The sequence below is a fragment of the Procambarus clarkii genome, chromosome 48 (assembly GCF_040958095.1).
Source record: "Procambarus clarkii isolate CNS0578487 chromosome 48, FALCON_Pclarkii_2.0, whole genome shotgun sequence".
NCBI lineage: Eukaryota > Metazoa > Arthropoda > Malacostraca > Decapoda > Cambaridae > Procambarus > Procambarus clarkii.
The window spans coordinates 7,650,064-7,663,515 of record NC_091197.1 but is presented as its reverse complement, the minus strand read 5'-3'; the positions used below and the strand labels follow the sequence as shown (position 1 = coordinate 7,663,515).

At 45.9% G+C, this 13,452-nt stretch overlaps 1 protein-coding gene across 2 annotated transcripts in view; it reads right to left on the bottom strand.

Moving 5' to 3' along the window:
• Rcd6 (Reduction in Cnn dots 6) overlaps positions 1 to 7,005 on the bottom strand; it is a 42,380-nt gene extending 35,375 nt beyond the window's left edge. The window contains exon 1 of one of the 2 annotated variants that reach the window (XM_069302540.1): positions 6,459 to 7,005. In XM_069302540.1, the coding sequence (XP_069158641.1) occupies positions 6,459 to 6,530 (72 nt within the window). In that variant the 5' untranslated portion in view covers positions 6,531 to 7,005. The remainder of the gene's footprint in view (positions 1 to 6,458) is intronic. The other variant, XM_069302539.1, reaches the window with a different exon arrangement.
• Positions 7,006 to 13,452: the final 6,447 nt, after the last annotated feature.

Genomic DNA, 13,452 nt, shown 5'->3' with positions numbered 1-13,452 from the left:
TAAGACAATTGGCGGGCCCTTTAACAAGCCGCCGGCTTTCTGTCCTCTTCGAGGCCACTAGATAGTTAGTGGCCCTTGGGTAAATTCAGTAAATATATACAATAATTGTCAGCGCATCTTCCGAGCAACAAGGACAGCTACACAGTATCTCTTCGAATTACGTAGGTAAACAACAAATGTAACATATTTGTTTACTACAATGTCGGTGCTGGCTGTAGAAGTTGAAAAAACATTGTTTTATTTCGAAATATACTAATTTTATAAGAAAATTCGACGTAAATAGGAGGCAGTAGAGCTCCGATATGCCAGCGCTAAATCTTCAATATGAAGAATGTTGCTGCTCTCTGATTGGCCAAACGAAACACAGTAGTGACCTCTATCGGCACGCAGGTGAACCAACAATTTTCTTCCTAAGTATACCTTATTGAATCGCACCTAAGCATCTTCTTAGGGCGCACTTAGGAACCTTCGTAGCAAACCCACTTACGAAGAAATACACAGAGCTTCCTGAATCTAGGTCCTGTATATCTTTTCTCAATCTTTGGCGGCTTTGTTTTACAATTATTAAACAGTCAATGAGCTCCGAAGCACCAGGAGGCTGTTTATAACAACAACAGTTGATTGGGAAGTTTTCATGCTTGTAAACTGTTTAATAAATGTAACCAAAGCCGTCAAAAATTGAGGAAAGATGTACAGGTTCGTAAGTACTTGCGTAACTGCTTCGTGAATCTGGCCCCTGATTCGTAAGTCTCTTTCCGACACCTGTGTTATTAACCTATTGATTACACCTTCCATTTACACTTGGCCTGTAAACCTATTTCTTACACCTGACTCGATACGTCTGACACATACACCTGACATATATTTTATACATCTGTCACGGGGGAAGACGAGGAGCAGTGCCTGGTAGAGTTCCAGCGGCGACACCCCGTCACTGTTCTCAGTCACTGTTCTCCGTCACTGCTCCCCGTCACTGTTCTCCGTCACTACTCCCCGTCACTGTTCCCCGTCACTGTTCCCCGTCACTGTTCTCCGTCACTACTCCCCGTCACTGCTCTCCGTCACTGTTCCCCGTCACTACTCCCCGTCACTGTTCTCAGTCACTGTTCTCCGTCACTGCTCTCCGTCACTGCTCCCCGTCACTGTTCCCCGTCACTGCTCCCCGTCACTGTTCTCCGTCACTGCTCTCCGTCACTGCTCCCCGTCACTGCTCCCCGTCACTGTTCCCCGTCACTGTTCCCCGTCACTGCTCCCCGTCACTGTTCCCCGTCACTGTTCCCAGTCACTGTTCCCCGTCACTGTTCCCCGTCACTGTTCCCCGTCACTGTTCCCCGTCACGGCACCCTGTCACTGTTCCCCGTCACTGCTCCCCGTCACTGCACCCTGTCACTGTTCCCCGTCACTGCACCCTGTCACTGTTCCCCGTCACTGCTCCCCGTCACTGCTCCCCGTCACTGCTCTCCGTCACTGCACCCCGTCACTGCACCATGTCACTGCTCCCCGTCACTGCACTATGTCACTGCTCCCCGTCACTGCACCATGTCACTGCTCCCCGTCACTGCTATCTAGTATCCTTACTGTGGACTCTGTAGTCACTTCCCCTGGTGATGAAGTGGGGTCTTGACTCCTGTGTACACCCGCCCCTATAGACAGGGACCTCCGGCACCTTGCCCAACCACTTGGGCTGGACGGTAGAGCGACGGTCTCGCTTCATGCAGGTCGGCGTTCAATTCCCCACCGTCCAACTGGCTGGGCACCACCAGTGCTGAGGGCCTGTGCTACTTGATCAACCAGGCTGTGATTCATACGTCAGGCTGCGAGCACCCGCGTCCAACAGCCTTGTTGACCGGATGACAAACCGGGAGGCCTGGTCGGAGACCGGACCACGGGCCTTGTTGATCCCCGGAAGCTACACAAAGTAACCACAAGGCCGGTGGGTACCTCTGTTACCACTCACGGTGATATGTTGTCTGGTCAACAGCTTTAGTCTTGTGATGCTGTCGTTTCCAGACATCCTGTGATGGTGCTCCAATATTTACCAGTCTCTCATCTTGGGTCACCCCCTCTTGTAGTATTTGGAGCAGTTGTGGACACTCCACGCAACCTGTGGGCACTCCACGCAACCTGTGTGCACTCCACGCAACTTGTGGGCACTCCACGCAACCTGTGGGCACTCCACGCAACTTGTGGGCACTCCACGCAACTTGTGGGCACTCCACGCAACCTGTGGGCACTCCACGCAACCTGTGGGCACTCCACGCAACCTGTGGGCACTCCACGCAACTTCTGGGCACTCCACGCAACCTGTGGGCACTCCACGCAACCTGTGGGCACTCCACGCAACTTGTGGACACTCCACACAACCTGTGGGCACTCCACGCAACTTGTGGGCACTCCACGCAACTTGTGGGCACTCCACGCAACTTGTGGGCACTCCACGCAACCTGTGGGCACTCCACGCAACCTGTGGGCACTCCACGCAAGTTGATAGTCAGTTCCTCGCAGACCTCTTTATCTTTTTCTATATATTCACCTCCCGGTTTATGTAACTTATCACCTGGTCGCTCACCATAATGTTCTTGTTAAATGACTGTAGGAGTTTTGGTTGTTTCTTTGCGTTAGAAGCAATATCATTGTCAGTGTTTCTTTCCGACACTCTTCGTTTGTTTATGTATTTGTTCCCAGGCCTGATGCATCTATTACATTTCCTTCTATCCACTGGTCTGTGGGTTTCCTCCACTCCTTAATGCTGTCCGTGTTCGCTCCTTACCGCTGTCTATTGTGAACTATGGTTCACTGTCTATTGTGAACTATGGTTCACTGTCTATTGAACCATGGCTCACTGTCTATTGAACTCCGGGTTATTATAGTCCTTCCCACTATCTTTCCCTTTGTGTGACTCTCTCTTCCGCCACTTTGCATCTCAGTTGACTTGGTCCATTAGTTCCTCAATTGTGTTGCTTTTAAGTTCTGGCTCACAATGTACACTTTCCAGATGTGTGAGAGACGTCTCTCAGGTTGCCGCCGGTGGGTCATGTTGCAACATTGTATGAGTGCTGCAGGGCGACGGTGGTGGTGGTGGGCTCAACCCGTTGTCCTCAGGTCCACAGGTCGTGTACGTTGTGTACGTCTCTCCGGTAATGATTTAGTTAGACCCAGCGTGTTACCTCGCCATCTTTACCGGGCCAGGTGGTAACCTCGGGTTCCTCCTCGACGCACAATCGAGAATTCCGGGTTCGAATGCTGGGCGGGACTGAAATGGTTGGGCACATTTCCTTTCACCTAATGGGCCTGTTCCTCTGTTGAAAGCAGTAAGAAGGTTATCAAGAATTAGTCAGCTTGTTGTGGGGTAGCATCTTGGGCGGGGTCAGTAATACGGTCTTGGGGGCCAGCAGTCTAGGATTGAGGAATGAATGACTGGGTAGAACTTTGAATAAGAAACACCATTTTGGAAATGGGATAAATGCAGATAGCTTCCTTAGAGACAATGTCTGCACGTTCATTTAAGATAATACCAAAATGGCGGGAAACCCAGCAAAACTCGACTGTCTAAAATCTGATGGAGATAAGAAACAGCCAGTGTTGAATTTCTACCACCACGGGATGTGTAGGGTTAAATGACTCCAGAGGTCACGAGGGCACTGCGGGAGTCAACCACAATGATGAAGGAACGTTGACGTCGGGAAGGCAGGTGATCAAGACCGCATAAAGTTCTGCCATGAAGATGCTAGTCTCGGGAGGCGGGCAGCACCGCCTTCATGTTTGGTGTGGTCAGGAAACACAGCAGAGTAGCCTGCACCGTCGGCAGACATAGACCCAGCAGTGAAGACGGAAATGGAGTGTGAGCGTGAAGAAGTGTGTTCAAGAAAAAGGCGTTTCATAACCGTAGGATGAGTAGAAGCCTTTACCATGTGGGTCAAGGTCTTGCAAAACTTTCCAAGTGGGACCCTCCAAGGGAGTGAAGAAAGAAAAAACGAGGACATATTATATATATTGCTAACGTGAACCGAGAGGGAATCTTGCAAGTGAGACATACATACAGAAAATGGAAAGTGGTGAAAGTAACAGGACCCACATGAGGGGTAACAGTCAAAACATGGTATAGGCGAGAGTGAGGAGGTTCCAGGGACAACATACAATAGCGAAGGCAGTAAGATCACGACGATCCTGTAGAGACACGACTCCTGTTTCAACATACACATACAGGCTTAGGGTTGGGGATGAAGGGCAGGCACCAGCACTGAGGCGTTACCGATGTAGTGCAGAGCATCAGGATAATGAAGAGTTGAAAGGAGAGGAGGAGGAGTAGGCGAGACAACCATAATCAAGTTTAAACAGCACAAGAGAGGAGTGCAGATAGGAGTGTGAGCATCGATCATCTCCCAAGGATATGAGACAAGAATTGTAGTGAGATGAGGGCCTTAGAGCATTTATCTCTGAGGTAAGATATCTAAGATGACCAAGGGAAATGGGAGTCGAAGATCTACCCCAAACGTTTAGTAGAACCTTTATACAAAATAGGACTACCACAGAGTGAGAATGGTGGACGGAGAACGACTTGCTTCTGAGTAAAAGTCTTAGCACAAGTCTTGGTTGCAGAGAATCTGAAGCCATGATCGGTGGCTCAGGTTGACACGGCATCACTCACAAGTTGACGCTGTCGTTGGAGGAAATGAGCGTCATCACCCCGATAAGAGTGAGACTGAAACTACAAATGCAAGTTTTCAGGGCAATGAGATGAAAATCCTTAGGGAAAGTCCCTTGAGTACCGGGTTTCTAAATAGAAAAACAACCACCTAAAGCCAGTCCTCGGGGACTGACGACGTCTCCCAAATACGGATATACTCAGCAAATACTGAAAAGTGCACTGAGGGAGATGACGGAGCATCTCATAATGAATGCCGTCTGAGCCCGCCGCTATAGAACTGTAGAGTGTTGGCGCAGACTGGAGATCAAAAAGAAAAAAAAGGTCGTTATAGGGGAGCTGAAGGTGGGTGCTAAAGTCGGGATTTGATAAGGAGTTTACGAATAAGGAAAGTAGGAGAAAGATGAGTACCAGAGCTAACTGTTGAAAAGTGCGAACCCCAGTTTGTTTGTGGCCAAGACCGGATCTGCCACAACAGAACCATGCAGGTGAAGGGCAGACGAGATTCTGCAACAAATTTACCTGCAATCTTACGGATTCTCTTCATCAGGGAGAGGGGTGTCAGCTGTAATGGTGGTACAAGATTTTCCAGTTCTCATGCTTAACCATACAGATGGTCCTAGGAGCCACTACACTAGCTTTCTGAAACAAAATTATTGAATCGGGTATCTGTTGGCGTCGGTGTCTTTTCCAGGCTGCACGCTTACAACACACAGCCCGAGCACAATCCAAATTCCACCAGGAAACGCACTTTCGCATGTCACAAGAGGAATAACGAGGAATAGAGTGGAGGGCAGCGTCGAATAAGTTATGGTGAAAAAGGAGGGCTTAAGGGAGTGGCAGGGCTTGAATCTATTCACTTACCACGCTACATAGAGAGTAGCATGATGACTGAATTGACTTCAATCAGCTTTTTCAACCCGCGACCATGATGAGAATGATAGACCATGGGGAATGATAGAGAAGAGCGGAAAGAAAAGGTTATGATGATGAGGAAATGGTCACTGTTATAGAGGTCATCAAGAACCCTCCATGTCAGCTCTATATAAACAAAAGAGGAGGAGAAACGAAGACCATGAGAGGAAAGGTGCGAGCGTCAACATGACTACGTTCTCCAGAATTCAGGAGAGATAACGAAGAGGGGACGAAAAGTTCCAAAAGGTAGCATCGTTGGGTGGCACTATTGTATGACACTTGTGTAGCACCACTGTGTGGCACCACCAGTGTGGCACCACTGTGTGGCACCACCAGTGTGGCACCACCTGTGTGGCACCAGCAGTGTGGCACCACTGTGTGGCACCACCAGTGTGGCACCACCAGTGTGGCACCACCAGTGTGGCACCACTGTGTGGCACCACCTGTGTGGCACCAGCAGTGTGGCACCACTGTGTGGCACCACCAGTGTGGCACCACTGTGTGGCACCACTGTGTGGCACCATCAGTATGGCACCACCAGTGTGGCACCACTGTGTGGCACCACCAGTGTGGCACCACTGTGTGGCACCACTGTGTGGCACCACCAGTGTGGCACCACCAGTGTGGCACCACCAGTGTGGCACCACCAGTGTGGCACCACTGTGTGGCACCACCTGTGTGGCACCAGCAGTGTGGCACCACCTGTGTGGCCCCAGTGTGGCACCACTGTGTGGCCCCAGTGTGGCCCGTGTGTGGCACCACCAGTGTGGTACCACCAGTGTGGCACCAGTGTGTGGCACCACCAGTGTGGTACCACCAGTGTGGCACCAGTGTGTGGCACCATAACAGTAAAGACACAACATGCCAGGAGAGAGAGTGTGGGAGGTAAGGTACTCACAGCAGTGTAGACGCCACCGATGATGGAGCCCAGCAGGAGGCTGCAGCAGAGGCAGGATGACAGCAGCGCCATGGCGCCTGACCCGAGGATAACCTGACCCGCAGGAGGCGGCAGCTCTCGTCTGGCATGCTGACGGAGGCGCTCAAGTCTCCCGAGGTCACCCGCTCATCACACGGGCTTCTCGTTCCCTCCGACTGCAGCAGGAGAGAGGCAGCTCCTGGACTGACACTTGTGACCAAACCAACCTCTCGCACACAAAATTGTGTGTACAGTCTTGTGGTACAGTCAGCAGGTCTCAATCTTCAGCGCCGCCTACATGCTCTCCTGATATCAGTGTCTCGGGGGGGCTCCTGAATACACACTTTTCCCCACACAACACTCCAGCGCCTCCACAACACACTCAGTATTCCTTGAACGCATTCAGACCTGAAAGCCAGCCGCGTCACCAGATATCTCACGTGATGTCCCTGAGAAAACGGAAGAGGGATGCTGCAAGAGCGTCCTGCGAGCACCTCCCACACACAGGTGTTGAGTATCACTGGCCAAGAGTGTTGGTCGACCAGACCTCAAGGTGCGCCTCGCGGTTGCCACCTACATAAATAAGACAGTATTTTCGCGCGGCCGTTATGTCCGTTAAAGCCGTTATCAACCGTCTTATTTCCTCTTTGTGTTAGTGAAGCCTTTTCCCGATGAAGACTGGCAAGGCTTTTATTTTAAAAGGTAACTGGGCTTCTTCTTACACCCCCCCCCCCCCGCCTCCTCACTTCTCCTCTCCCTCCCTCCCTCCCTCCCTCCCTCCCTCGCCCGACCTCGTTATTCAGAACACGCCAACAACCCCGTTAGCTCACCCAGGCTCAGCGCTGTTTGCTTGTCTATTGTTGCAGTTTCCTGGTCGGGCGCTGCCGTTGGCTCTCCAGTCAACGTACTTATAGCATATATATTTGTCATCCATCTCATCAAACGAGACTTACCGATAACATACTACAACTACATCATTATACATACTCTACCCTGGAGGCCAGCTGTCAGGCCTTAGGGGCCTGACAGCTGAGTGGACAGCGCTTCGGGTTCGTAGTTCTGAGGTTCCGGGTTCGATCCCCGGAACCCACTTGGGGACTGTCAGCCCCAAAGATCTCAGTGTATAGGCAAGACAACAACGTCTCTTTCTAGGCGATTAACAATGCACAAACAACAGAGCTCCATCAAGGAACATATAATCTCCTCTCACATCCAGACCATCACCCGAGAAATCTTAACAAACAACACAGAAATCATCGATAGATATAGCGATAGTAGGAGACTCGACATCATCGAGGCCCTACACATCAAAAAGCCAAAACCAACAATCAACAGCCAATTAACACATAATTACATTCTACCCACTTCAAGACCCCAAACCAGCACAGAAGCAAGCAGATAAAATGTATACCCTGGTTATATACCCATTGTTTCATGTGCTGTTTTTTCCCACTGATTTGTATCCTGTCACCTCACCCAAAAACATTTGTATCCTGTCACCTCACCCAAAAACATTTGTATCCTGTCACCTCACCCAAAAACATTTGTATCCTGTCACCTCACCCAAAAACATTTGTATCCTGTCACCTCACCCAAAAACATTTGTATCCTGTCACCTCACCCAAATACATTTGTATCCTATCACCTCACCCAAAAACAAATATAAGCATGAAATGGAGTACATAAAAATTAGTCTTTGAAAATGTGCGAAGTCTTACGAAACGCTTTTAGGTATCAGACCATAAATAAAAATGTAAAAATTAACTTTGGAGAGTTAATTTTTCAATTACCCTCGACAGTGAAGAAAACGTAAGAAATATTGAGAAGATTCGTGTTAGAATTAATAATCTTACCTTTTCGGTCATATTCAACAACATATGTTTACAAGAAAGACTGCTACCAAAATATACTAATATGCAACAACGATCACAAAAACACTGATCCAAGTGTGTATAACAAGAAAAGGCGAAGGAAAGGAAACATAAGAAAGAAGGTAACTGCAAAAGGCCTTTTATAAATAAATAAATATAAATATGTTTATTCAGGTAAGGTACATACATACAAGTGATGTTACATTAATGGATTGATATATAGATAGAGCTAGTACATACAATGCCTAAAGCCACTATTTCGCAATGCGTTTCGGGCAAAATACAAAATTTGCCGATACGAGGCAGCTCCTCTTAATACCCATAACTGGAAGATATATATAAGTGCCAAACAGGTTAAATGGATGCTATATTGTATTGACGTGCTACATTGAAGCTTATATGGGGATCCAACTTGTACATACCAGGGCTCACATTAACGATCAAACATTGTAACAACAGCTTTAATGTGAGCCCTGGTATGTACAAGTTGGATCTCCATATAAGCTTCAATATAGCACGTCGAGAGGAAGGAGGTAAGGGCAATAAATAGGCAAGAGAGAGGTGAGGAGAAGGAAATATTAGAGGAAAAAACAGCAAGGCAACAGGTACAGAAGGTAAGGTGTAATGAAGGGGGTAATAATAGGAATAAGAAAGGGATCGTAAGAGAAAACAGGAGAAAGAAAAAGAAAGAAAGATAAAAGCAAAGGTAAGCTTATGTTAGGTCACGTTTGTTAGAAAGTTTAGAACATTTGAGCTTATACTGTGAAAGGGAAGAGTCAACAGCAACAAAGCCAGGACTCAGGTTCATGTTGGGTACATTGTGTATCAGAGCGGATTCAACAAGACGGCGTCTGTGTAAAGTAGAGGCAGGAAAGATTATTTTGGATGAAGACCAATCAATAGGATGATTAGAATCCCTAACATGACACATGCATTGTTTGTGTTTGCAGACTTAACACTTCTTTTGTGTTCCTTAAGTCTGTCATTAAGTGTACCGTCAGTTTCGCCAAAGTATTGGAGAGGACAAGACGAACAGGAAATGGAGTAGACACCAGCAGCATTAGAAGCAGGAAGAGCAGTGTGAACTAAATTGCTACGAAGTGTGTTAGCTTGTCGAAAGGCGAGCCTTATGTCAAGAGGACGAAAGGTATTGGTAAAAGTTTTGAGTTCAGATATGAAGGGAAGGCATAGCACAGTGTTACCAGTGTTGGAAGAAGGTTTAGGATGAAAGAAATTACATTTAGCTTGAGAAGAAGCACAGTTGATAAAACGTAAAGGGTAACCAAGGCGAGAGTATGATTTGTAGATAAAGGAAATTAGAGAATCAAGAAACTGAGGGTCGCTGATGCGTATAGAGCGCGGAGGAAGAGAGAGACGAGGACACTTTTCTTAACAGAAGGAGGATGGTAGGAAAAGAAGAGAATGTACATGCCACTGTGCATAGGTCTGTGGTAGACAAAGAGAACCCGAACACAGAACTGTGAACGTGAACGTCAAGAAAAGGAAGGAGGGAATCAGATCCCCATTCAGCTTTGAAATGCATGGAAGGCGCTAAATTGTTAATTAAGAGAGGAGAGGAAAGGCTGGAAAAGATTAAGGTCATGAGGCCATAAAGCAAAAATGTCATCAACATAGCGAAGCCAGAGAGAGGGACGACTATCAATAAAAGGAAGAAGAACAGTTTTGAAGTATTCCATGTCGAGATTGGCAAGAACAGGGAAGAGAGGGGCAACCATAGCGACACCGAAAGTTTGAGAGAAGTATTTACCATTAAAAGAGAAAGAGTTAAAAGTCAACATAGAATCTAATGAGTTCGTGGAAAACGTCAGTGGGAAGCGGGAGAGGAAGAATGCCCTCAGTCGCCTTCTGTCTAAGGAAAGAGAGAACGTCATCAAGGGGAACGTTAGTAAACAGAGTCGACATTAAGACTAAACATCTTACTGGAGGGCTGCAGGTGCAGTCTTTCTATGAAGTCCTGAGAGTGACGAAGGTGGGCAGGAGAAAAAGTGCCAAGGTAAGGCGTCAGAGTATTAGCGAGGCAAGAGGATAGCCGACAGAGCCCCGTGAAGAAATGATAGGACGAAGAGGATCACCAGGTTTATGAGTCTTAGGTAGACCAAAGAAATAAGGAAGAGAAGGGCAGATGACACGGAAACGTTTAATGAGATCGAAGTTAAGAGGACAAAGACTAGAGAGCTGTCTTAGTTTGCGGTTAAAGGAAGTTTTGAGGCGATCCAAAGGGTTAGATGTCAGGGGAGCATATGTGTGGGAGTCAGAGAGCAAGATATCTGCTTTCTGGAGGTAGTCCTCACGGTCAAGGACAACCACCGAACTGCCTTTGTCGGAAGGAAGGATAAGAATAGAGTTGTTAGATTTCAGGGAGGCAAGGGCAAGCTGGAAGCGACGAGGAAGGTGGTGATTTTTAGAAAACAAGCTGTCAAGACCGGGGATAAGGGCCCCTCTAAAGGCAGACAGGTCCGAAAGAGTACTAGAGTTAGAATTGACAAACTTGTCAAAGAAACTGACCTTACTACTTGGGCTGGACGGTAGAGCGACGGTCTCGCTTCATGCAGGTCGGAGTTCAATCCCCGACCGTTCAAATGGTTGGGCCACCATTCCTTTTCCCTCGTCCCATCCCAAATCCTTATCCTGACCCCCTTCCCAATGCTATATAGTCGTAATGGCTTGGCGCTTTCCCCTGATAGTTACCTTGTCAAAGAAACTAATGAGGTCAATGCCACAGCGAGGGCCAGGGGGGAAAGGGGAAGTAGCAAAAGAAAGACCAGAGGTGGTATTAATAGGGTATTAATTTCATCAACACAAGACAGAACACGAAACAATCCAATACCCATTGTTTCGTGTTCTGTCTTGTGTTGATGAAATTAATACCCTATTAATACCACTTCTTGTTCTGTCTTGTGTTGATGAAATTAATACCCTATTAATGCCACCTCTTGTTCTGTCTTGTGTTAATGCCACATCACCCCTTCCACCTCACTCAAATGTAGATATAAAATCGGAGATGCGTAAGTTCTATTCAGTTGTGTATTTGTGAACTAAAGTCTTTGAAAATGTAATAAGTTTTACGAAACGCGCTCGTGTCGCGTCAGACTAGAAATAAAAATGAATTTTGGAGAATTGATTTTTGATTTACCTCCAACAGTGAAAAGAAATGTACGAAAGATTGAGAAAATTCGTGTTAGAATTATTAATCTTACTTTTTCGGTCATATTTAATAATATATATATATATATATATATATATATATATATATATATATATATATATATGGTACAAAAGTTTTGGGTGAGGTGAACAAACTTATGACAGACACAAGACAGAACACGAAACAATGGGTATAACTTGAATATGAGAACATAAGAATGGAAGTAACTGCAGAAGGCCTATTGGCCCATACTTTCTTTTGCTACTTCTTTGCTGGTTTGGGGTCTTGAAGTGGGTAGAATATAGTTGTGCATTAGTTGGCTGTTGATTGCTGGTGTTGACTTTTTGATGTGTAGTGCCTCGCTGATGTCGAGTCTCCTACTATCCCTGTATTTATCGATGATTTCTGTGTTGCTTGTTAAGATTTTTCTGGTGATGGTCTGGTTGTGAGAAGAGATTATATGTTCCTTGATGGAGCCCTGTTGTTTGTGCATAGTTAATCGCCTAGAAAGAGACGTTGTTGTCTTGCCTATATACTGAGTTCTTTGGGGCTGACAGTCCCCAAGTGGGCATGTGAAGGCATAGACGACGTTGGTTTCCTTTAAGGCGTTCTGTTTGGTGCCTGGTGAGTTTTTCATGAGTAGGTTGGCCGGTTTTTTTTTGTAGTAAATTGTCAATTGTATTTTCTGATTTTTGTCTGTAGGGATAACGTTCCTATTAATATCTTTCAGGACACTTTCCTCCGTTTTATGAGCCGTCGAAAAGAAGTTCCTGTAAAACAGTCTAATAGGAGGAATAAGTGTTGTGTTAGCTGACTCTTCAGAGGTTGCATGGCGTTTCACCTTTCTTTTTATGACGTCTGAAGAGTCAACTTCAGACGTCATATGTTGACTTCAGACTTCAAATGTTGTAAGTGGAGTGCCTTGAGGCACTCCATTTAATATAATTATTAATAATTATATTAGTATATCTACTATTTTCTCAAGGTTTATACATGACAGATATCAGCAGTTATACAAGTTGGTCAATAATAAATATTGTTTGATAATAGCAAGACATTTAGCATGTAAGGTAGGTTACATGGAATTGATTAAGTAGTACTTAGTTTTTCTCTTAAACTGATTGAGAGAAGGACAGTCTTTGAGTGTATTCGTTTTAGTATATATGCAAACATGAAAGTATGGCCTGTTCGCAGGAGGCGTAAATCTCCACATTACTGCCTAATTACAATAATAGCCACGGGGATGTTTACATCAAGAGCTTTGGCCCATTTATGATGTATTTATGTGTACACTTAGGTATTTACCCCATTTATCCATGTATATACACTGATCGAGAAGTTTAGTTTAGTCCTGTACTAAGTGCCGGACTAAAGTACACTTGCTGGTTGGTTAGTAAGCGATTCTGGTGGTGCTATTAACCGAGTATAGCAAGTTGATGGGACTTAAGGCCAACACCAGTAGCATGTAAATTAGCATATTCTCCCCCTTACCCACACAGTCCACTCCCCACCCACCAACCCCCCAGATGGAGTAATGTATTGACTAGGCTACAGTTGTTTAAACAATGGCTACCAGTGCGTCCCGATCTTGACCCGTAACCACGAGCAAACAAAACAAGCAGTAGTGTGTGAAGTAACAGAAGTTGAATGGAAATGTATTATAATTAAATTAAATAATTATAGATGCGTTCATAAACATATAATTCACGCAGCCACCAAGTTAACCCAGAGCGCGCACCTCCCGCCCTAAATTGACATCAAATTACAAATACATTTTACAATGGCCCAAGACATGTTTTACTAAAAAATCACAGAGCGAAGTTTCGTGTTATTCAGATCATTAAAAAAGGCATATTTATTTATTTATTTATTTATATATATACAAGAAGGTACATTGGGTTTGAGAGAATATACATTGGATAGTACAGTATTTACATTC